The following is a 24480-nucleotide window of genomic DNA, read 5'->3' on the forward strand; positions in this document are numbered from 1 at the left end:
CTTAAAAAAAAACGATCGTGAAATTGTAAGAGTATTGAACATTTACAGCCAATAGCGTTGACAGGACTGGTCCAGGGTTAGTTGAACCAAAGTTTTTGACACAAAGTCTTTTTCCAGGGCCGAAAACGGGGAAAAAACTCCACTACTTGTAAAACTATAGAGTGCAATTGTACTGGACATTTTCTGATCGTGTCATGCAATATCAAGAGCATTACAAAATAATTTTTTTGTGTTTGCCCTGTCAGTCTACTCACAATATCCCGAGTTTTATTTTATGAATATAGGCAGAGGTGGGCTGTAGCGCCCTACTTTTTTAGTATATGATTTTTTATTAGACTTTTTTACTTTTTTAGTAGACTGATCTAAAAGTGCCCCGGGCCCCCCATCAGCTAAATTCGGCCCTGTCTACTACCGCTACATTTGTATTGGAGTAGCGACTGCAGTAGCGCCGCTACTTTTTCTTTATTGTAGCGCCTCATCGCTCCATTTGTTCCAGTCGCACTCCCACTGCCCGCTATGTTCAAATTTAAAGTAGAAAAAATGACTCGTTTTTAGAAATTTTTCATGGAAACAATGCGTGATAAAATCAGAGCAGAAATCATTCGCCTATTGTGGAAAACATCAAGTCATATTAATACTGACAAGAGTGACACTAACACCAGTCACGACCCTGGAGATGAATTTTTTGGTGGAATTTTAGATGAATTTTTCCCGTTCATTACCGTGCTGGTAGGTTTATATTGATTTTTGTAGTTAGTATCTTTTTCGTCCCGGACGCGTTAATGACGAAAAATAAAATGATTGATGATTGATTGATGTGTTGGTGCCATCGCATGGAAAGTCGGTAACAAAAGTCAATTGTGGAAGTCAATTGTCTTTTTTTCAAACAAAAGCAAGTCCTTGAACTTTCTTAGTGTTCATTTAAAACATCTCTTTTTTAAATACAACAAGTACCCCCATTCCTTTCAAATTTTTCTCCGTTTCCAAAAATATGCTGAGGCCACAACCGGCAGAAACCAGTGACTCGCATTTTTATACGCCCCGTTAGCTCAGTGGTTAAGCGATCGACTTAAGACCACCCGGCGCTGCATCAGCTCTCGAGGTGTGCGCTTGAGCAATGCACTTCAGGACTGCTCTCCATTCAGCGGCACCTAGTGGAAGGAATAATTTTCCGGCAATAACATTTCAACAATCGGAAACTTCACTCTGGAAATCTCGGTAACCTGTCTTGCGACAAAATCCTCTACAAGCAGGCCCGGATTTAAGGTGGGCAGAGGGTGCAGGTGCCCCGGGTCCCCCGACTTGAAGGGCCCCCTACGCGGAAAAAATGTGATTTTGTGCTGTTTTTTTCTTTGAGCATTTGAATTTTCTGCAAAATGCTGTGCGGTGCTGGATTAATGCTACTGTAGACGCAGAAGTGGTTTTTCGCGGCGTAGGCGCGAAAAACAATTTGCACGCGGGCCCCCTGATCTAAAAGTGCCCCGGGCCCCCCATCAGCTAAATCCAGCCCGGATCTACAAGTATGCGAAACTGCCACGAATAACCTATCAAAGGCTTTGTCAGTCCGAGGATTACGATTCAAAAACCAAACCAATCATTTTGAAATACTCGTGTCTCTGAAATATGCATAACGATAAATTTAACCTACTGTAGAACGTGTTTTTTTATTACGATGTTGAAATGGCAGTGTAAACGAATGATATCATTTGTTTTTAAGGTCATTTTGACGTCGTGTGGCCTAGTGCATTCTGTGTCAGTTTAACTTAAGATAAAAGTAGCGGCAGCGCGCGGTACTTTAGCTCAAGTAACGAATAGCACGCTACTTTTAAAGTAACGGATGCCAAGCTCTGAATAGGGCATTGGATAGGCTATAGGCTAGGTTAAAATTTGATGTAGAAAAAACATCAGTAGCCTATAGGGCTACTAACTTGTAGCCTACTAAGTAAAATTTTATCCGCCCCGATAGCTCAATTGGTTAGCGCGTCACTTCTGGAACGAAGAAGCTTCAAGATCAAGCGGCGCTGGTTCGACTCTCGGGGTGTTCGCTTGAGCAACGCACGTTAAGGACTGCTCTCCATTCAGTGGCATCTATTGGATGGAATAGTTCCTCTGCAACAAGACTTCAACAATCGGAAACTTCACTCTGTCAATCTCGGTAACCGGGCCTGCGTCAGTGATTCAAAGCCTCTACAATTATGCAAAACTGCCAGGATTAAGCTCTGCAAGAAGCTTTCCCAGTCCGAGGATAAAGATTCAATCAATCAATCAATCAATATGTAAATGTTCCGAATGATTTCACTGAGGTGTGGAAAAACTTTAATGAATAAAATTAGAGTTAAAAAAATAAACCATTACAGTGAAATCCCGATGCAATCAAATCCGGCACATTTACATCCAAGTCCATATTCATCTCTGATATTTTCCGAGTGGATATTTTCCCGGGGATAATTTTCAGGAGGGATATTTTCTGAGTGGATGCTTTGCAGATTATAAACATGGACTTGGATTTGGATTTAAATCCTGCAGGATTTTGCTCCAGTAACCTGATTTGGATCGGAATTGGAGTTTTACTTCTGCTAATTTGGATATTATTATTCCAATGTCTTCCAAAAAGCTATCAAAAAATGATTGCTCTTCATTTATTAAACCCGCTATATTAAAAACCTTTAACCACACAAATCATTTTTATTTGACAATATACGTTACGCGTGAGAGAGTGAACGTCAGCAACTGTACATGCAACTCTTGTGTTTGAATGAGACTTAAGCTACATATATGTCAATATCGTCCAGGCCAGAGCAAGCTGCTGTGTAAGCTACTGAGAAGATGCTAAATGGCGAGCTTTCATAGGAACATCGAAGTTGATGACTAGAGCTCTGTGGCATGAATTAGTGGTGCGATACTGGTAAGCTGAGCGTATTGGCACAACATGTGTAATTTACTCTCAATTTTTGTTACACTTGATTGCCGACAAACATACGTTGATTGAATAAGCCTCCATGGCTATCGTGGAGGCAACACTGGTAGGGTTAGCAATAGGCCTACACAATGCTCGTTGTTTTGAAGTGACTGTGAATGCACGATAGGCTACAAAAAATGTTTTAAAAGAAAAGTTTTTTTTAAAGATGGGAGAAAAAATTCTTTTGTACTGCGAAATATAGAATTTCCGTCAGAGCTCTAGTTTAGTTCAGCATTCAATTTTCATTTTTTTGCAAAGGAAAGTTTAAGCTGGTGGTCACAGCGGAAAATCATAATATCTCCGTGGGAAAGGTGTAAGATAAAATTCCCGAATTCTTTCGTCTGTAAGCGATGACACCGAGCGAAACACACTTCTGAAGCAGCCTTTTCACGAATTGTATTTCAAGACACAGGATAGCTACACGGAATGTTACAAAGAGATAGCGCAACACGTAAGTTATGCACTACGCACTAAAAAACTTGACACCGCAGGACAGATTTCTGGGATAAAAGGCGGAAATTTCGTCTAGTTCAGCACTTCTTAAACTGGGGTAAATTTCCTCGTTTTCGGGGGTAAATATGCTATCAATCAAAATATCCACATCAGTTGAAGGGACAGAAAAATGTGCCAGCTGTAGATATTGGTATTGTCGATATCGTTTCACCGCTTGACACAGATAACTGATGATCTCAATGAAAACTTGAAAGATGACATCATCAGTTTTCTTCAAAACTTGAAGGACGAGTTTGAACGATATTTTTCCGAGATAAATACTGGCAGTATTTTGATGAAAGTAGCGAGAAATTCTTTTGTATGTAAAGTGAAAGATGTTCCTGAAGCAATCCAAGAAGAATTTATAGGATTAACAATCGATTCTTTTGCAAACGATGCCTTTCACTCTTGCGACCTAGAAAAGTTTTGGGTTAAAATATAACATTGTTATCCAAGGATAGGTATTCAAGTTTTGGATGTTCTGGTCACGTTTTCTCCAACTTCTTATCCGTCTAATCCGCCCCGTTAGCTCAGTGCTGGTAACGCGCCTGGCTCAAGATCACGCGGGCTGGTTCGACTTTCGGGGTGTGCGCTTGAGCAACGCACGTTAAGGACTGCTCTCCATTCAGCGGCGTTAAATGGATAGAATAATTCCTCTGCAACAAGACTTCAACAAGCGGAAACTTCACTGTGTCAATCTCGGTAACCGGGCCTGCGTCAGTGATACAAAGCCTCTACAAGTATGCGAAACTGCCAGGATTAAGCTCTACAAGAAGCTTTCCCAGTCCGAGGATAAAGATTCAATCAATCAATCAAACATACCTATGCGAATGCGGCTTCTTTGCATTGCTTACCTGTAGCGCACCCAGCATGGGGCTAAGGGGGCTCAAGCCCTCCCAAACCCTCTACAAAAAATGAAGTTTATGTATGTTCCCCATTTATATCTTTTGCTTCAGGTTAGATTTGATTAAAACATAACAATACAACAGGTCTGAGCATTATAACAATATACCGTATTCATATATAACAGGTTTGGTGGCCGTGCTTAGCTATATATTTATCGATGCATATACCGCAATATTACGCAATATTACATCTTTTCATGCACGTCTAAAACCATTAAGGTTTTGCCACCTTTTCCTTTTGTTAATTGAGCGATAACGATAGGCGATAAAAATTTATCGCCGATAATTATCGCCGGTAAATTATTGCCGATAATGCCCATCACTACCCCTGGTTAAAAACCACTGGTTTGCACAGTTAGCATTCGTTCTATGGTTTTAGTCCTTCATTCTTTTGATCCTGATAAGCATGTCAGTTGCTCTTAGTAAGTTGTTATCGGTGGGCGTATTTTTGCGGTGGGCCTGGAGTTGCAGCCCCGTCAGCCCCCGCCTTAATCCGGCCCTGCCTCAGATAGCCATATAGCCCCAGGTCCATCAAAACCTTAATCCGCCCTGATCATGCACGTTATAACGTGCGCGTTTTGTCGCTTCAACCTTTTTCTAGACATCTGCTATGTTTGTCATTTATTGTTTTTTCGTTGTGATCAGGGCCAGATTTATCAGTAGGCGAGTAGGCAGTTGCCTAGGGCGGCAAATTATTGGGGTGGCAAAATATAACGAATATTATATTACATTGATAATAGGCTACTGTACGTGGATATAATATTTCACAACAGATATATTCAGATAGCCTATATAGCAATTAATAAGTAGGCTATGCAATTAATAAATATGTTATCACATCACACACATTTATAAACAGTGCGACAAGTCATGTATGGCAAGTCATCGCCGCTAGAGTGCTTCACGCTTGATTGATTTTCAACAATATGTGCTGCTTAGCCGTTCTTTTAATTATCTGTCTCGCTTAGTATGGAGGTCTAGGCTTTGTCTGTGCAATTTTTATTAATCTTTGTTCGGTTTGTTTTACTGTTAGTAAATTTAAAGGAGCCTAGAAAAAATGTTTATGAAATGGTGTAATTTGGGAATTGAAATAGTGTAGTGAGCAAGGATGCCAGCGCTAGGTTTTTCCACCTAGATCTGGGGGGTTTTTACCACGTCTGGGTTTTAAGTTGTTTTTTTTTCAAATTTGGGTAAATTTAGATTTTTCGGTTTTTAACTTTTCTTTGTAACGTTTTATTCAAAAAGTTGCTGATACAGCTCAACATAAAATTCCAAAACTAGCAAACATGAATCATGATGATTGATGGCTTTCTCGAGAATAGGTCACTCAGCAGCAGCAGATTGAAGCAGTGGGAAGCGCTGGTTTTGTATTTTCAGTCTCAATGTAGGCTAAGACTGACAAGATTGATGGTGCAAAACGGATTCATGATGCACAGCACTTGTTAATCGTGAAACAAAGCATAATGCTCGTTTTTTGCTATATGTTTTTAAAAAGGTAAATAATGTCAACCTGGAATTCCATTGTGAGCATTTTCGTCTGCACAAGTTGTATTTTATGGCTTCTACAGAATATAGAAATATTTTGAGTCTCTTCACCAGAGAAGATTATATCATGCACAGAAAATTAGAAGAAATAGATCCAAGAAATGCTGAAAACCATAGGAACGTGTCAGCTGTGTACCTTGGTGGACGAACAATGGTCCTCTTGGAATAAGCCCCATTTGTTTTGGAAAAAATTTTATGCCATAATAACTACCAACATAAGCATGTATATTTGTATAGCCGAATAATATACACATGTTACTACAGCTTTTTGAGGCTTTGTGTAATGCTATGAAGTGGTGTTAAAAGCATATGCACGTACTTTTAACCGCTTTACTACTTCTATTCTGGACCTGGGTTTTTTTACCTCATCTGGGTTTTTTTGAACACACGATTTAGGTTTATTGGAAATTTGTCACTGGCATCCCTGGTAGTGAGCAAACTAGAATCTGGCAACACTGGTAGTAGTGCCGGAAAGCTGGGCCGAAACATCTGGCAATTACAGGAAATCAGTTTATTAAAACATACGGTAGGGTATAGTACCATAAAAAAGTAAAGCTAGAGATGTTGCTTTTGATGTTAGCCTATATGCTATTATTCACTCCCAACTAACCTTTCCAGACAAAATTACAAAGAAAAAGTCACACTTATTTTGTGGTGGCCCACAAAATTGTTAATTCAAGGGGAAAATTTTAAAATGTTTGCGGGAACTCTGATCAGCAACTTCGGCTTTGTTCTATTTTTCTCTCGATCTTTTCAGGAGACGAAGTGTTCAGGGGACGAAATAGGTTGTTGCATCCTATATTGTAATTGCAGAGGTGGGCACCTGATACTCTAAAAGTAGCATGCTAGCCTACCATACCAATTGATAAAAGTAGTACGCCATGTGGGCTAAAGTAGCGCTCACTGCCACTACTTCTACCGGGGTGCAACCTAGTTCGTACCCTGAACAGTTCGGACCCTCAGTTTGTACCCTGAAAAGATCGAGAGAAAAAATTAAAAAAAGCCGAAGTCGCTGATCGCAGTTTAATAGCACAAAGCCGAAGTCGCTGATCGGAGTTTCCGCAAACAAACTCGAGGGTTAGGGTTAGCGGAAACCGCGGAACTGCGGAAAAACTATTTGCGGAAACTGCGATCAGCGAGGGTTAAAGCAGAGCATAGATTACTTGATGATTAGAGTTAGGGTTAGCCGAAACTGCGGTTAGCAAAAACTGCTGAAAAATGTTTGCGGAAACTGCGATCAGTTAGGGTTAGAGCATAGATTGCTCTATAGTTAGGGTAAAGGTTAGCGGAAACTGCGGAAAAATGTTTGCGGAAACTGTGATAAGCGAGGGTTAGGGTTAGAGCATAGATTGCTCTATAGTTAGGGTTAGGGTAAAGGTTAGCGGAAACTGCGGAAAAATGTTTTCGGAAACTGCGATCAGCGAGGGTTAGGGTTAGAGCATAGATTAATCTATGGTTAGAGTTAGGGTAAAGGTTAGCGAAAACTGCGGTTAGCGGAATCTACGGAAAATGTTTGCGGAAACTGCGATCAGCGAGGGTTAGGGTTAGAGCATAGATTAGCCTATGGTTAAGGTTAGCGGAAACTACGATCAGCGACTTCGGCTTTGTGCTATCTTTCTCTCGATCTTTTCAAGGGGAAAATTTTAAAATGTTTGCGGAAACTGCGATCAGCGACTTCCGCTTTTTTTAATTTTTTCTTTCGATCTTTTTAGGGTACGAACTGAGGGTCCGAACTGTTCAGGGTACGAACTAGGTTGCATCCCTTCTACCGTATGGCAGTGAGCGCTACTTTATGAGTAGGTAAGCACAAAAACCGCCTAATCAAATGATCTTCACAAATTCTCTAAACAAACAGAAGCCGTCACTGAATTTAAGAAATCCCCAAATCGGTTTCCTCCAGATCCGATTATTTGAAACTGGCCATTCAGTACAATTGTTGTAACGGTATGAACTGTACTTGTTTGTATTATGAGTTTTTGTATTGCAGCTGTTACACGAATTACCGTACTTTCAATTGGAAGTATTTAAAAAAGTTAAAACAATTCAATGGCTTTTACCTTTGCTGCATTTTGTTACATTGTGGCTCTTGTTCTCACAGCTTTTCTAATATTTTTTGCTATATGGCAGGTATGTTACAATTGTGTATTTTATTGTTACAATTTTCTCAGAGTATTTTAACTTGTAATGGTTGATCAAAATCATTGTTAGACAGGCTAAAACAGTAATACTTAGCTTTTTAATTTAATTTGTGCTTCTCCATTACAGTAGAATATGTTTTTCTCAGCATCTAAAAAGGAATTGGAAATACTTTTGAGTTTGGTGAAATGTAGAGTTTAGGAATCTCATGAATTTTTTGTCCAATTGTATATTGGAAATGAGTAGGCCTATGTTCAATAGGGTGGAGTGAAAAAAGTTTTTTGTTTAAATCGAAAAAAAAACGGGGTTCTTAAATCCCAACAAATGACCTAAAACTTCATTAAAAATTGACTTTAGGGGGTTGCCCCCATTTTCCAGCCGGCAACCCCCCAATTTCTGTGCGCAAGGGGGTAAAATTGCCCATCTCGGCAACCACTGGTCGTAGAGTCATGATATATAGCTCAAAAGCTGCAAAAACATCATGTTTCTATCTGTTCTAAGAAGAAAGTTTTCTCTATTGTGAACACAAAACGAGTTATAGCCAAAAAACAATAAAACTACTATTTTTTTCAAATTTTGGCATTACACACTATAGCCTACAGCCAGTGGCGTATTTAGAAAGTTTGATAGGGGGAGGCCAAGACATTGTGTCAGTCAGCCGCGTGGCGGCTGACTCGGCGGCTATATACCAAAATGTCATATGATGCGTCAGAAAGGGGGGGAAGAAAGTTAGCTGAAACCGTCAGATAAGGCGAGGGGGTCCAAAATCAAGAGCGCATCTGCAGAATTAAGTTACTGTTGCAATCAATGAACCAACGAAAGATATCAAACACTTTAGAACATAAACAATAAGTTAGTCCTTCCGACCTCGAATACCTTTTTAACATTCTCGGCGATTCGCAATGACAATTTACAGATAAATGCGATGGCTGCGCTTGGCAAATATATCAATGACTGCATATGTAGCGCACCTAGCATGGGGCTAAGGGGGCTCAAGCCCCCCTAAACCCACCACCAAAAATGAATTTTTTGTATGTTCAACATTTATACCTTTTGCATACAGGTTAGATATGAATAAGACACAACAATACAACAGGGCTAAGCATCATAACAATATATTTTACATATTTACAAATAGTTTTAACAAGTCGAAGGTTTTCGGCTTAACTTTAGCCCCCATCAAGAATCAGAAAATATTTATAAAAATGCAATAAATTTCAACTTCTTGAAGGTAAAATTACATTAGGAAAAGGCAACTACATAAATAACTACAAAAAAATTACACCACAGGGAACGTGATACATCAAGTAAATGTTGAAGAGAATGGACGCGCCCCCAGCAAAGAATTGTTTGTTTAAATTTGGGTTGTAGCGTTTGATCAACAATGCTTCCTATCATAACAGTGAATTTTAGTGTCAAATTGGGATTTGCTTTTGCGTGAAATTTTAAATGAGTCGGCAGAGAAATTTCGATCTGTGCAAAAAGAACAATCCATGATATGGTCTTTGATGGCACTTTTCTCCAACTCCCTAAAGTTCAGATGCTCCCGTACTCTCGTGGTCAAATGTCTGGTGGACGTACCGATATGCCGTACGTCAATGCCGAATCACACGGACATGTAAAACTGCATACGACATTTGAGCAGAGAGGCGAAGGCGTCTGGGACTTTAGTTTAAAATACGAACTAAATTTGAATGTTTTGTAAGTAGGAAAAACGTCCACGTCCAATTTACTGTTTATAAAATTAGTGTTTTGTTTCAAACTGTTTTCGTGCTAGTTCTTGTTTTCGCACTTATTTGTGTTGGCAAACGGAAAGCTAATTCTATTTTGTCATACATGACAAAAAAGTCGAGATCTATACATAGAAGATTGTGAGAGTGGAAGTAGGGATGAGGATGGTGCTAGTAGCATGGGCAGGCGTGGATTTATGGGTGGGAAAGCCCCCCCCCCCCCGAAATTTTGTGAGGAATTGTTGAAATTGTATGTTTCCGCATCAAATGGTTTGATATGCTTCTAAATAGCTGATCTTAGTCCCACGGCGGACTAAGATTTGTTATTATTATGGTTGAAATTATCCATCGATCAGACTCCGTTATTTTCTTTCATAGAGCTTCAAATACATTTCAATAGCAACAATTGTTGGAGCCGACTCAGCTGGAACCAAATGACGTCAGTTAAAACAATCTGAAACCTTGAATGGCTGTTTTATAGTTTTTAGTCTTCACATGGTCTTCATTATAATTTCAATCAATTACCATATAAGCCTGCAAACATACAAATATCCAATTGGTCATGGACACTGCATACAGGGTTTTAAACCAGATTTCAAGTTTACTTTGCATGGTTAGCAATTTTTATTCAAGCAAAATTTATTTTTTAAACATTCACAATTGATGAAAATGGCTGTTTTAATGTCTATTTTATAGCATATCGTAAATGTCGTAGCATCATTGTTCATATCTGTTTTATCTTTTTCTTTCTTTTTAATTGATTTTTAAATTTTCTGCCCCCCTCCCCGAAAAAAACCGTATTAATCAAAGGGATAGGCATTGGCCTATTGTCACTGTCACTATTGTCGCAAATCATTCGGCCTGCATTTCTGAATTAGCCCCCCCTAAATTTTTTTCTGGGTGCGCTACTGGACTGCATCATACTCAAGTACAATATCCTTGTTTAAAAACATCGGAGCTAGACCATCCAAACGTGGCTCGGTCATGGTCGTGCGGTAATAATTTTTCAGGTAGGCTACTTTAGTGAACTGAAACATCGCTCATTGGAGGCAGTTGTAACTGGAAGCGAAGCAAAGATTCGAAGTAATTTATGGATAATCGGATAAGTGCCGAGTTGTTCATCAGCTTGACACGCATCCACAAGAATTGCAGCTCGTTTATCCACAGAAACTGCAAGCCAATTCACTTTCTCCATCTTCGCAATTCAAAAGTAGCTGCAAAGCAATTGCTTGGTTCAACATCCAGCATTTCATAGTAGCAGTCGAAAATCTCCTCGATCGTGCAGTCTTCATCTTCATGAATCAATGAAGGCAGAAATGTGCTGACTTTAAAAGCTAGCGAGCAGTGTTCATTAAATCTCTCATGAATTAGTGCCATGCAATTGTCAAGGAAAAAAAACTGTTGACAAATTACATTGCAAAAAGTAGGCTATACCCCCGCCCCCTTCCCGCGCTAGGACGAATCAGCCAAGCAATTATGTCTTGGGCTAAAATTTTTTTTTGCAAAATTTGTATTTTTTTTTTACCTGATCATTAGGGGGAGGCCATCGCCCTTTATCCTCCCCCCTAAATACGCTACTGCCTACAGCTTGCAACAAACAGTGCAGTTATTTAGTCTCAATAAGCTAATGTGTTATTGATAAGTTAAAGTGCCCCTGACAGGTTGGATCCAGGTATAGTAACTTTTTAAAGCATTTCCTAGCGCAGAATTACACTTAGCGAAGTTTTTAATCTTAACCTCGTAGCTCGACTGGTTAGGGCGTAATTTAATCAAACGACTGCTCCGCAGCGCCACCACAGGCGAAACTCCATATTTCACTGCTCTGGGACGACTTTGGTGATATTACGTCATCCTAAGTGGACGTCGTTAGCAACGGATGAAACAAACGCTTCCGAGATGTAATTGGTGAATCACAGTTTGGTCGGAGTTGGTACAAGCGGTTGCTTTTTTCGAAGATTTATTGTTTTTTGCAGTTTAATAAAACTGTACTGGATGCGTTCCTACAAAACCTAAAATATACTTGAAGTGAAAAATGAAGAAATCGTAGCCTACGAATCATCATTCATATTTAATTCATCATCACTATTCAAAAATAAATAAAAGTTCTCTCTCTCATAATGTGCCTTCAGTTGGCCATTGAAATCCTGTGTACCGGCCATCTGGATCTGGAAAATTGTTTCGGATTCGCCAAACAATGCATGACAGCATCACAATCCGATTGTTGCTTCCGAGAGCATCACCTTGTAGTATAGCCTACACTCCAACACATGCCTGTAGGCATTTTTACTTTAGTGGTATTAACAAAATCATCTTCAGTGAAGTGAACATATACGACTAGTTTTGTATGGCCCATCCCACTTTCGAACACTTGAAGAAAACTTTGATCATTTTCTTCTCAGTACCTTGTTTTGTGGGAAAGTGGAAAAAGAAAGCACACGGTCTTTGTCACTGACAATGTCACATAAACAGCAATTTGTAGGCATTGCCTCAACTATAAATTAAAGGTGCTGTTTGTGAGATACTGTTGTTACACTGCAAATGGCTATAGCCAGATCAGATTAGGACAAATAAAAAAAATTGAAAATGGTAGCCCTATGAAACTGCAATTTCAATTGAATTGAGATGCTGTTTGATAAAAGTAAACTCAACCTATTTGATTGAAACCTGATAGTAATAACAAGTTCACTTTTTCATTTCTGTGATTCTTAATTTGCACATGCTTTAGACCAACAGAGCCCCACACATTCACGTTTTGCAGTAGCCGTACCATACTTTACCAAGTCATCACAGAGAAAGAATGTATCCTTCCCGCTTACTGTGACGTCACAGCGGTGTTGCCGTTTTTATTTTCGCAATTGAATGAGTGCCAGATTCGCCGATGTCAACGAAAGTTTGCAAGCGTGTAACTTAGTAGCCTGTTGATATTTTTTACGATTTGCTGGTCAGGGAAGTTTGTTAGTGTCATCTTTTTGGTATCTTAGGTAAATTTAGCAAATTTATTTTCCTGTCAGAGGCACTTTAATGTTTTATTTTTAACAGATTCGTTTGATCATTTTGCATTGTAACTCTTAGAAGGTTGGGTTCCTGGAGTCTTGCTCAGTTTGGGGGGGGCTGTCAATTCTTCTTATGCTTTAAGAGTGATATCTCTGTTATTTTGGCACGGTTTCAAAATTTGGGATTCACTTTGTAAAATTATTCACGCTGAGCATATCCAAAAATTAAAACTATGTGAATTTTAGAACTGCTCATATACGTTGAAATGTTGAGGTGACTTATGACTGTAATTGTAGCGTGAGTTAACACATTATTTTTTGGTAGAGTAATGAAGAACATGCATTGCAATGTTGTGATTAAATTTTTTTTACATAATTTTACATACAGCCAATTCCCTTCACACTGTGAAACAGTTAGGATTAACGAGACATGGGCCAAATTAATTACTTTATCCAGCTGGTGGGAAAATTTTCAACCATAGAATATGAAATATTTCAGAGGATGTGCTGAGAAATGCCTTATATCTCTCAATTTATAACCTTTATTTGCTCAAAATTTCAGCTCAATAGAGGTGATTAAAAGTTAGGAAAAGTCAAGAAATCTCGTAGTCGCAGCCTCAGTGGTTCTAGAGATACAACTGTTGATACAAAAAAGTTGAATTGACAGCCCCCGCCCAGCGCCCAACCTTCAAAGGGTTAAATAAGTTGTTTTAATTCAATTGACATATCTATTCAATTTTTTTTTTGTGATTATCGTGCCATCAGAAGGCCTGAATTGTCATTTTAAAAACAGAGCCTTTTAGGATTAGCAAAGCTCACACTTGAAATATTTCAACTGAGGAATTACAAATCAACGAAATTATGAAAAAACGTAAGTTTGGGGGCGACTGGGAAATTAGTTTACCACTCTTCGAGTCTCCAGCCACCCAAATATATGTCAAACACAATCTGTCTCCAGCCATAATCAAACTCGTACTTTGCCGCTGCAGTATTGAAAACCACGAGCTATTCCGCTCGGCCATGTCGCTAACATGTCACACCTGGCAAAGCAACTTTTTTTTTGCAAAATGAATAAGTTATGAGTTCTCTGAAGTTCATCGCCAAACACTTGTGATATTTTTGCACTGCTGCAATTAACATTATGCTTAATATGAGTGCTCCATTGTGATGTTTTGAACCGATGTTAAAAGGACTGTGTTGTGAATATTTTTGTATTATGGGCCCAATCTTCGGTATTATCAGTGTGTTACTATATCTTGTGCAACATATCAGATTTTTTTTTCAAAAAACTTATGACAGATCAAAATTTGTCAGAAAAAATGCTGAATTTTAACAAAAATGTGTGTATATTTTGTTTTTTGGCTATAACTCGTTTTGTATTTTAAATAGAGCAAACTTTCTTCTTAGGACAGATAGAAACATGATGTTTTGGCAGCTTTTGAGCTATATATCATGACTCTACGACCAGTGGTTGCCGAGATGGGCAATTTTGCCCCCTCGCGCGCAGAAATTGGGGGGTTGCCGGCTGGAAAATGGGGGCAACCCCCTAAAGTCAATTTTTAATGAAGTTTTAGGTCATTTGTCGGGATTTACAAACCCCGTTTTTTTCGATTTAAACAAAAAAACTTTTTTCACTCCACCCTAATGTTCAATTGTTCATAGTTGGACTTTTTGTTGGCATAGGCGTCGAAATAGGGTGGGCAGGGTGGGCGACGCCCACCCTGCCGTGAAACGAGGGTGGGCAAAATATGTTTCGCCCACCCTGTTTTCATGCCACTTATGAAGTGTTTGTTACAATTATTTGCAGCGCAACTGCAGCGCAACCAACTGCAGCGCAACTTCTTGTTTTACGCTATGTCTCTCGCTAGGTATCCGACAGAACAAAGCAATTCCGTAACAACGCTGCGTGGAAAAACGGCGGTACGCACTGCATTGTTGTTGCTACGGCAACTGCCACAGCTGGCAATTCCTGGTGAGAGAAAGCCACGTTTGATCTTTTCTCCAAATTTGCGTCGGCAATTTGATCTTTTCTCCGAATGGTCTCACTTTCGTTACGTCACAATCAAACTTCAGTTCCCGGTCAGCGTAAGGGAATGTGAATATGACATCATAATGAACATGACAATAAAATAACCGATACAAACTAAAGACGTACTAAAAACAATCGCTTTTACAAATGCGGCAAATCCGAAGGCGCCACTTTAAAGATAACAGGTCACGAGTCACGCGCTTTTTAGGTCGCAAAGGAAAACATAAAAGAAGTTTGTTTAGTTTAGCAGCGCTCATAAGATCGCAAGATGCAAGAAAGAAAACATCCAACCTATTAAAGCTTAATTGCTGCAGCGACGCTAAACGCAGTCTTTGTGAGAAAGACTAACCACACTTTTCGAAATTAGCGTCGGCAATTGCCGAGGTGATTGTAAGGACAACAAGATTACAAGAAAAAACTAATTTTCTTAGACTACACCAGACTAAGAGATTGATTAATCTTACTATTGCTGGATGTTTTATTTGGGTTACTTCCTACTTCGCCGGCGCTTAGACACGTGCCCAGCTGGGAGAATCTTTTATAAAAATATCACCCTTCAGGCCTCGAAACTGAAGGCGGCCATCGCCGCGATTAACCTACAAAAACCGACATTTTGTCCGCCGGGTCTCGCCCTTCCGTCGGCCGCATTTGTCCGCCATGAAGTTCCGAGAAAATTTTACGCAAGCGGCCTTATAAATAAAGTAGTAGTACTTTGCCACTTATAATCACAAAGGACCAGAAAAGAGTTAAAGCACTCGATAAATCACAATACACCCTGTATATGCTTGAATTGTTAACATTATTGGTTGACCAAGCAGCTGATGTCTGACGATAAGCTGGATGCAAGTGACATCACAATACACTTTATTGATGCGATATATTCAGTCTTCGAAATTAGCGTCGGCAAATGGCGCATTAGCGTCGGCAATGAAAATGCCGAGGCCACACGAGCGCTTGTAATGTTAGGGTTAAACATTCCTCCCAGTCGTTATGGCACAGCATAGATTTATTCCCTAGTCAACACCCTGATGGATCTTTATGAAAAAAAAGAGGCCTGTGGAGTGGTATCAAAGCCCGAAAGCCGCAAAACGTGGACGCTTCATTGCGAACGGCAAAGACGATATAGATTTACAGCCAAGCTATGAGCCTCTTGATGTGTCTGATTCCAGTGATGACGCGACAACCTCGTGCTCCGATACAGCATCTGATGATTCCGATTCTGACAGCTAGTTCTTTATCAAACAGACTTTTTGTTGTTCGCAGTATCCCAATTGTGCCAAAATTATGTTAGTGTATACGTAAATCGAGGCAATCTTCTCGCAGGGAGCTATTAATTTGTTACCTGTATCTGGTTGAGCAATTTACGTTATTTTATGATAATTCAACGTTGCTAGATGTCGAATTAATGTAAAACAAACGTAACTTTCTTATTGGGCATTGTTGTTACGCAATATAACCGAGCGGAAAAATTAAATCGATTTGTGCTGACTCGAACGTTGAATCAACCCAAAATTAACTTGCTTTTCCCCGTGAGTTATTTAACGTGAATTCCTGCAACAGCGTGCCACGTGCGTATCTTGTAGCTCGCTTTATCGCTACTTTTGGCATTATTACATCACAACAAATCAAACAGTGCGGTCGTGATAGACTACTCTAGTATATTTTTCGCTTCTGCCGAAGTAAAAATGTGTGTCGAAGTTCCGATGGCCGCCATGTGCTTGTGATTGGCCGCCGAACAGCTTGCTTCAGTCGGACACGTTTGGCCGCCGGAAAAAAAAGGTGTTTCAAGGCCTGCTATTTGCATTGATTTAACTCCAGTAGACGTCAAATTATTGTAAGCATCTACTCCTTGTTGCGCCTCGCTTTCCGTTATCTCGTCCAGCTGATACAGCATCTGATGATACCGATTCTGACTAGTTCATCAAACAGACTTTGTGTTGCTCGCAGTGTCCCAATTGTGCCGAAATTATGTTGGCTTATAAGCTTACGTAAATCGAGGCGATCTTCTCGCAGGGAGCTATTAATATGTTACCTGTACCTGGTTGAGTAATTTACGTTATTTTATGATAATTCAACATCGCTAGATGTCGAATTCATGTAAAACAAACGTAAATTTCTTATTGGGCATTGTTGTTACGCAATATAACCCGCCGGAAAAATTAAATCGATTTGTGCTGACTCGAACGTTGAATCAACCCAAAATTAACTTACTTTCCCCTCCCCGTGAGTTTTTTAACGTGAATTACCGTAACAGCGTGCGTATCGCGTTGCTCGCTTTATCACTACTTTTGGTATTATTACATCACAACAAATCAAACAATGCGTTCGTAATAGACTACTCTAGTATATTTTTCGCTTCTCGTTTTACATGTTTTAGTACAATCTTTTCCTAATAAATATTCACAGTAATTGCCGAGGCAATTTCAAATTTTGCCGTTTGGCCTTGGCAACGTTTTTGCCGAAGTAAAAATATGTTCATTTTGAAGACTGAACCACTGCGAATTTGCAAACACACATTCAATGAAATCTGTTTGAAAACTCTTGCCCACCCAGAATTCCTCTCTTCTAAGAAAAAATCGACGCCTATGTTTGTTGGTTTGACTCAAAATGATCTAAGGTTGGGTTAAATTGCTTCATGTGTCAGGATTAAGAATGCATGTTGTGTATATTAAAATAAAGTCACTTAAGTTTAAAAACAAAAAACCCAAATTTTAATTTTTTTATTGCAATAAATAAAAACAATGCCCAGAATTCATAATATCTTGATTTTTTGATAGAATTTTTTAAAGGTTTCAGAATGCTCTCTATTTTTTAAATAACAAATACCTGTTAATGTATACAATTGTCATTGTGTCTGCTTAAGTTGGGCACCCTAAACAATGATAAAAATGACACTTTAACCACATTTTTACCTTAAATTTAGACCTAAAAATGAAAAACTAAACAATCATACACCACCTAGTAATGTTAATTTTAAATGCCTAACCTTGAAAATAACTACTTGAATATCATTGATACTAAACAACATACTAAAAAAGGAAGAAAAATAGCCCTTATTTGATTACAAATAATTAAATGCAATAATAATGCATGATTGTATGTTTTTATATACTGTAGAATGTAGAGGTACCTTTTGCTTTCAGCACTTTATAAGATAGAAACAAGACAGTTTCAGCGCAATAGTAGGCTAGAGCTGCAGCAAAATACATTATCATTGTCATGAATTTAATGCTGATTGCTAAGCATAAATAAGACTCAGTGCCATATTCATAAAGTCTTTGGTATGACCTGACATGGCATTGAACCCATGTCATTGAGCCACCGACCAGTTCCTTTACATAAAGTGATGTACTTGTATGTCTTTGCAAATAACATTTTTTCTTTTAATTCAGATCATAGCTTTTGATGAATTGAAAACAGACTACAAGAATCCAATTGACCAATGCAACAGTTTAAATCCAGTAAGTAATGAACCGTGTGGTTGTTTCCAAGCTTCTCTTATGCTACTCACAGGAAAAACGTCGCCGGTTGGATTGTACATAATCATGAACTAATTTTTGATCGTAAGATGTATATAAGAGTTGAGCATTCTACAAATGAAGTCCCTGTCAAGATTCTGAATGCTCCATTGATTTGTGTTGTTACTATGGATTTAGTTGTACAACTAAGTCAAGGACAGTTGTAGCTTACCACGCTTAACACAAGTAATGTGCTCTTTGTCTGAACGAAAATTTTACATGAAGTTACTTGGTCAGCTTGGTATCATTGTGTAAGCAAACTAGGGCAACGTTTCAAATATATACAGCTGTAGTGTTGTATAAATTAATAATTTTTTTCACAAAAAGCTGCTTTGTTTAATGTCACTGCACAGCATAAACTTTTGTTGCCTTGGTTCAAGTCAATTTGAAGTGTTTTTATAAGAGTTGTGCCCATTATCGGATACTAATCGGTGTCAGTCACTTTGGGGATATTGGCAAAACGGCCAATTTTATCATCAACCATACCTATCAAAACCGTACATAATTATAACGAAATTAAATCTGCTAAACGTTTATCAACCATCCCGCATTTTTTTACACTCAACGACGATAAAATTGTTTATTTTTTGATGTAGTGTGGTCTCGTTGATCTGAAAGAATCGAGCAGCCCAGCTTGAAACATCGGTTGTTTTCACATTGATTCAACGCCTGCAAAGACTGAACACTATTTTGCAACACTAAAGTATCGGCAAAAATATTAGTACCGATCCATCTCTAATTTTGTATTCTCTTTGTTGCAGTTGGTTTTGCCAGAGTATGGAATTCATCTTTTCTATAACTTGTTATTTCTATGGTCCTGGGAATGGTTGACAGTATTGTTAAACCTTCCTTTGATATTTTACAACATATACAGGTGGGTTAAATTTTCAGCTTTTAACAAGTAAACATACTATCATTGCTACTGTAGTGTATAATAAAATCTTATCTGGTTGTTCCTTGGTGGCTTCTTTGTAAGTTTCTGATTCAAAGAGTTTTCAAATTCAAAGTATTCAAAGTTTCTGATTCAAAGAACTTTCAGTTCTATTTGACTAAAAACATTCTGGAAATGTAACCAAGATTGAAAGAGGCTGTTCATGTTATTTGGAGGGAATATACAATATTTTTTAGCTCGGCCTTAGCAGTTGAACGTTTCTCTTTCCAGAATCTGTAAATTATGGTGGTCCAAACCCTGGCACGCAGGTAGCATGTGGCCCGCGAAAACTTCCTGCATACTGGATTGTCCAGTGCAAAATCTATAGGTGGTATTACACACCTAGGCATACCTGCGTTTTACAAAATTGCATTGCAATATCCACAACCCTAAACATGCACATCATCAAAATGCATGTCAATAAGTACGGTAACTATTAATATTATGCGGAAAAAAATTCTTTTTACGGTTTGTGATGACACAGACTTGCGTTGACTTTTGCTCGCACAAACTCTCGAATTCAGTTGTAAGTCAGCTGCTAACTTATCTATTTAGTCAAGTGAAGTAATTCATTAATAATATGAGTGTCAAAGGAAAGCAGAGAGTTCAATTTTATTTAGGGGAAAGGGTATTTTTTTCCAAAAACAGTGGTAAACCAGACTCCAGAGTATCTGGTGTGCTTGCAAGTAATATCCGTTCGGAAAGAATTTAATTTGAAAGACTTTGCACTGAAGATGTGCTCCATATTTGATAGTACAAACAATTGCGAAAGCAGTTTTCTCACTGATGAAGCGATTGAAAAACGACACGCTAAATAGAATAGCTGATGAAACACTTGGATGCCTGCTTACGTCGGTTGACCACATAATATAAAGCAGAGATTGGCACAAGAGACCATAAATTGGTTTGGTTTGCTAATTTGTTGGTGTGTTAGGTATTATGTCTTCTTTACTAGGTGAAACTCACTTTTTTGAGTCAAAAACAAGCTGAAAATCATTTTTTTAGGCGGCCCGTAAAATTTTCCTCAAACCTTAATGTAGCCCACTGGCCCTTCGTGCTCGCAGTCGCAGTCTTGGACTACCCTGGGTCAAATGCATCAACTTTGATGCGTTCCTTGGAGTTCCTGGATGCCAACTCAATATCAATGTGGCAGCTTCACTGGTTTCTTGCCAGTTTTTTTTTTCCGTTCAACAAATTCGAAACGACGTTTACCAACTACTCAATCAACAACTCAGTCCCTCTTCACTTCGCTTCAACGTCTGCAGACTGAACAGGGCTGATTTACGGACACTATAACATTGACAGCAAACAATGTGCAATCGCCAAATCACAAATAGCGCCAAGTTTCTTCTATCGAGTCTTCTAAAGTTCGTTCATACACCACAGATTGACACATTCTTCCGCAAAGGAGTTATACATACACTGACAGATCCCACCTACTGCACCGGGTGGCAAGCCGAGGGCAAACAAGAAGGTGGTCCGTTGTTTGGGGCTCGGTGCCACAGATACATGCAACTGGGCCCGTGTCGTCGGAATGGCCCGTTTCGGTGAGTCCGATTCGGTGAATCCGATCCCTTAACGGGGGATTTTTTCAATTTTTTTTAAATTATCGGGTACCGTAGCCTAATTATCATTGCCGTTTTAGGGTTAGGGGGTTAGGGTTAGAGGTTAGGAACTCACCGAATAGTAGCAGACCCCGTGTCGTAGCCCCACTCCACCATTGCAGACTTAGTGCGTCCAACACCGGTTCGGAGTCGATGTGATGTTTTCCACTTTGCCCAAGGAGCGTTTGCTCCTGGGGAGTGGGACTCTGATGGTGGGACCTTCATTTCAGTGTACGATGGGTCATTTTCGAATTGTTGTTTCCATTGCTTAAGTCTTGTTTCTTCTTTTGTTGAGGTTAGTGGCTGAACGTGTGTTAGGAAGCTTTTTCTTGATTTTAACCGGGTTTGTGCTGCAGTTTTTCCATATAGAGGATGTTTTTCATCACATGTTTGTTTTAGCCTTTCAGCTTGACTGTTAACGTCTCTTCTTATGTGTGTTGGTGCAATACCAGCAAGCAGATAAAGTTTGTTGGTAGTTGTGATCACAACTTGTGGTTTCTCTGTAGTTAAGAAAGAAGGAAGTTCAAATTGAGTAGGTGGCGGTTTGTAAATGGAGGTGATGTTGACATGAGTGAGCTCAACAGACAGCGCTTCGATGTCCTTCAGATTGAGCTTTGATGTTGATTGCACAACCAGTCCTTCTCTTACAAACATGGCGCTGCCATGTTTTTCATGCGGCCTTTCAATGACATTTTTCATGCCGTCCACCCGAGGTCTTGGATCGTTTTCCCCTCGGTGAGTTTCTTGAAGGCAGAGAACATCACAGTGGTGGTCTCTGCACAATTTAGAAATCAGAGCTTGCTTGGGTGCGGATACCCCTTCAGCGTTGAGAGATATTATGGTCAACGCCGGCTTTGATAAAAGCCGATCGTTGTGACGTTGGCCTCTCTTCTTGCATCTAGGGGTCTTCATATCAGTAGATAGTATAATCTCTCTTTAGAAGTTTTACTGTAGTAGAATTCGCAGCTACTACTGTGTAGTGTGCTGACAATAGCGCCAAGTAAGATAGTAATATGAGAAACGTATCAACATCTCAATCCTATTTTCTAATAACTTGGCTTCTTTTGTTGGTCACTGTTACATTGCACCGTTACGTTAGCACTTTCAAGGATTTAACCTCAAAAGACAACACACGTAACTGTCCCATGCAACTGTTCTGTTATCGACCTCAAACTTTGTGGTCGCTGTGATTTGTCTTTTTTTCAGTTATTGACTTTCCAAGTGTTTCCCCAGATACAGCAAGAGACCTGTCATGAGTGGACCTGGTTTATATGATCCAACCACCATCATGAATGCCGATGCTTTGTCTTACCACATGAAGGAGGGTTGGTTCAAACTTGCTTTCTATCTCTTATCCTTCTTTTATTACTTGTACAGGTGAGTTATAACATTGTTATTATTAATAATCATTATTATACTCACCTATACGATTATTACTTACAAGTGAGTATTGGCGAAAAGGTCGTCGTAGATAATTCCATCGGCGCAATTTTAATCGCAATTTTTGTAATATCATTAAACTCCGTAGTGTAAACAGAAAATTGGGATTTCGTCAGTGGCGTGAGTTATGAAAACAACCCTCCTGCTTTCTAGACGGGTAGTAAACTTGCAGTTCTCAGGTGTCTGTTTTTAATACTTTATATTTGAAACGTCAGAACAAATCTAAGCAACCTCATTTCATAACTTTCTATCTGATGCTGTCTTGTTTAGGGAACGTTCAAATATTACGTAACGCTTTTTTTCCGAATTTTTGACCCTCCCCCCTCCCCCATGTAACGCTTTTTCACTACGAATTCAGCACAAAAAACTACCATTCCGTACTCGACAGCATTACGTAACGTTTTGCTTGAACCCCCTCCCCCCCGATGTGACGCTAACGTAACGCTTTACATAACCCCCCCCCTCCCCCTCGAAGGCGTTACGTAATATTTGAACGTTCCCTTATTGTAATAACGTCACCAAACCAGTGCTTGAACTAAGTTATTGCGTCACCGATTGGTGCATTGAGTAAGAGTACCGTAACAGGAAAGTAACTGCCGTAACACGTCATCAACTTAGCTCACTGTGTTGTGCTTCACTAATCCATTTTTCAGCGACGTATGAATGTATCGAAGTATTTTGCTGCCTGCAGTGTTTTGATTCCTACGTGTGTGTTACAGGATGATCTATGTGCTTGTGACATATTGAGTGGAAAGGACACGAGAGATGAAGCATATGAAAGCGAAATATATGCCTCAGCAATTTAATTGCATTGGAATGAAGCTAAATTAGAAATCAATTTATTTTTGTGCGCATTCAGCTTATTAGCCTGGAGCGCGGTACAAACGCAGTTGTTGTTGTTGTTGTGATGCTGGATGTTTAGTTTCCTTGTTTGAATCACGTCATATAAGCAATCTTCTCAGCCGCACAGCTTTGTTTGTGTGGTAACGGCCGACAGAATATGATACTTTATCGCTTCTTACGCTTCGTAGAGTGTTTTTACCATATCATTATTTACGCTGCTCATATCTAGACGGTTATTTCCTCAACCTAGAATCGCTAAAAACTAAAAATGTGTTGCTAAATATGACGTTTCAATCAAAAGAAACTGACGTAAATTTACGACCTTTGTTATTCAAGTGTATGAAGCAAACTAGGAGGATTTCTTTTGTTGCATGATCTGTTACCTGTATCTCATGTCTCCCTGTAGTCTGTATGTAAGTTTTCACATAGAATGATGGGATATCCTTATATTGTAGTGAATCCATTTCAAAACCTTTCCTTGAGTGAAGTTCTTTTGACGCTTTTGTTTCAAAATTTATCGCCGTTGCACAGGTATTAACCACGTGTTGTGGATCTCTGCATGTTTCAGCCATGGGTATGTGCACATTGTCGCAATTCTTCATAGACAGTAGATTAAAAAAATGGACTTGCAGTTGTCATTATTTTACTTCACCATGTGTCGCGATGTAGATCGAATCAACTAAATTGATTTCACACGTTATTTCAAAGTTAATCACAAAACTAATTCCAGAATTTCACTTTATTATTGCTTAAGCGACTTGCTGCTATATATTTTGTGTTTTGTTTTCTCACTAAATTGACACAGGTAATCTCATTTGTTGTGCGTTCTCTCTATACTTCAAACAGACACCCCATACTTTAGGATTCAATGCATTTTATTGTGATGTTGGTTGATGATACGACGAATTTCAAAGCAGAAAATTTGAACACGAAATCACGATGCAGAGTCGCTTGGAATAGAAAACATAATATAAACTACGCACGCAGTGAAAACAAAAGAAATACTTCGATTAATTCCATATTTTCTTAACGTTATGGCATTATTTATAACATATCCTTTATATCGATATGTATAATATTGACGGGTCTGCTACTATTCGGTGAGTCCGATTCGGTGAGTTCCTAACTTCTAACCCATAACCTTAACCCCTAACCCTAAAACGGCAATGATAATTAGGCTACGGTACCCGAAAATTTAAAAAAAAAAAAATGAAAAAATCCCCCGTTAAGGGATCGGACTCACCGAAACGGGCCATTCCGAATATTGACATAGCCTACAGTAAAAAGAGGCTAAAAACGTCACGTGCATTATTATCATCAAAACACTGAACAGCGTATAATTGGGTGAAGCGTTT

At 39.1% G+C, this 24480-nt stretch overlaps 1 protein-coding gene across 1 annotated transcript; it reads left to right on the forward strand.

The window, feature by feature from the left end:
• Positions 1–7886: 7886 nt before the first annotated feature.
• On the forward strand, positions 7887–24380 carry LOC145774346 (protein cornichon homolog 1-like). The gene is made up of 5 exons (XM_082585577.1): positions 7887–8028; positions 18182–18250; positions 19069–19181; positions 22076–22219; positions 23002–24380. The coding sequence occupies exons 1-5, from the start codon at positions 7948–7950 to the stop codon at positions 23027–23029; spliced, it is 435 nt and encodes a 144-aa protein (XP_082441703.1). The 5' UTR covers positions 7887–7947; the 3' UTR covers positions 23030–24380.
• The last annotated feature ends 100 nt before the right edge of the window (positions 24381–24480 follow it).

This window comes from Aplidium turbinatum, chromosome 1 (assembly GCF_918807975.1).
Source record: "Aplidium turbinatum chromosome 1, kaAplTurb1.1, whole genome shotgun sequence".
Classification (NCBI taxonomy): domain Eukaryota; kingdom Metazoa; phylum Chordata; class Ascidiacea; order Aplousobranchia; family Polyclinidae; genus Aplidium; species Aplidium turbinatum.

Coding starts and splice junctions, on each gene's coding strand:
- LOC145774346 (XM_082585577.1), top strand. CDS start 7,948: ATGGCTTTTACCTTTGCTGCATTTTGTTACATTGTGGCTCTTGTTCTC. Junction 18,251..19,068: donor AATGCAACAGTTTAAATCCA/GTAAGTAATGAA, acceptor TCTTTGTTGCAG/TTGGTTTTGCCAGAGTATGG. Junction 22,220..23,001: donor TTCTTTTATTACTTGTACAG/GTGAGTTATAAC, acceptor TGTGTGTTACAG/GATGATCTATGTGCTTGTGA.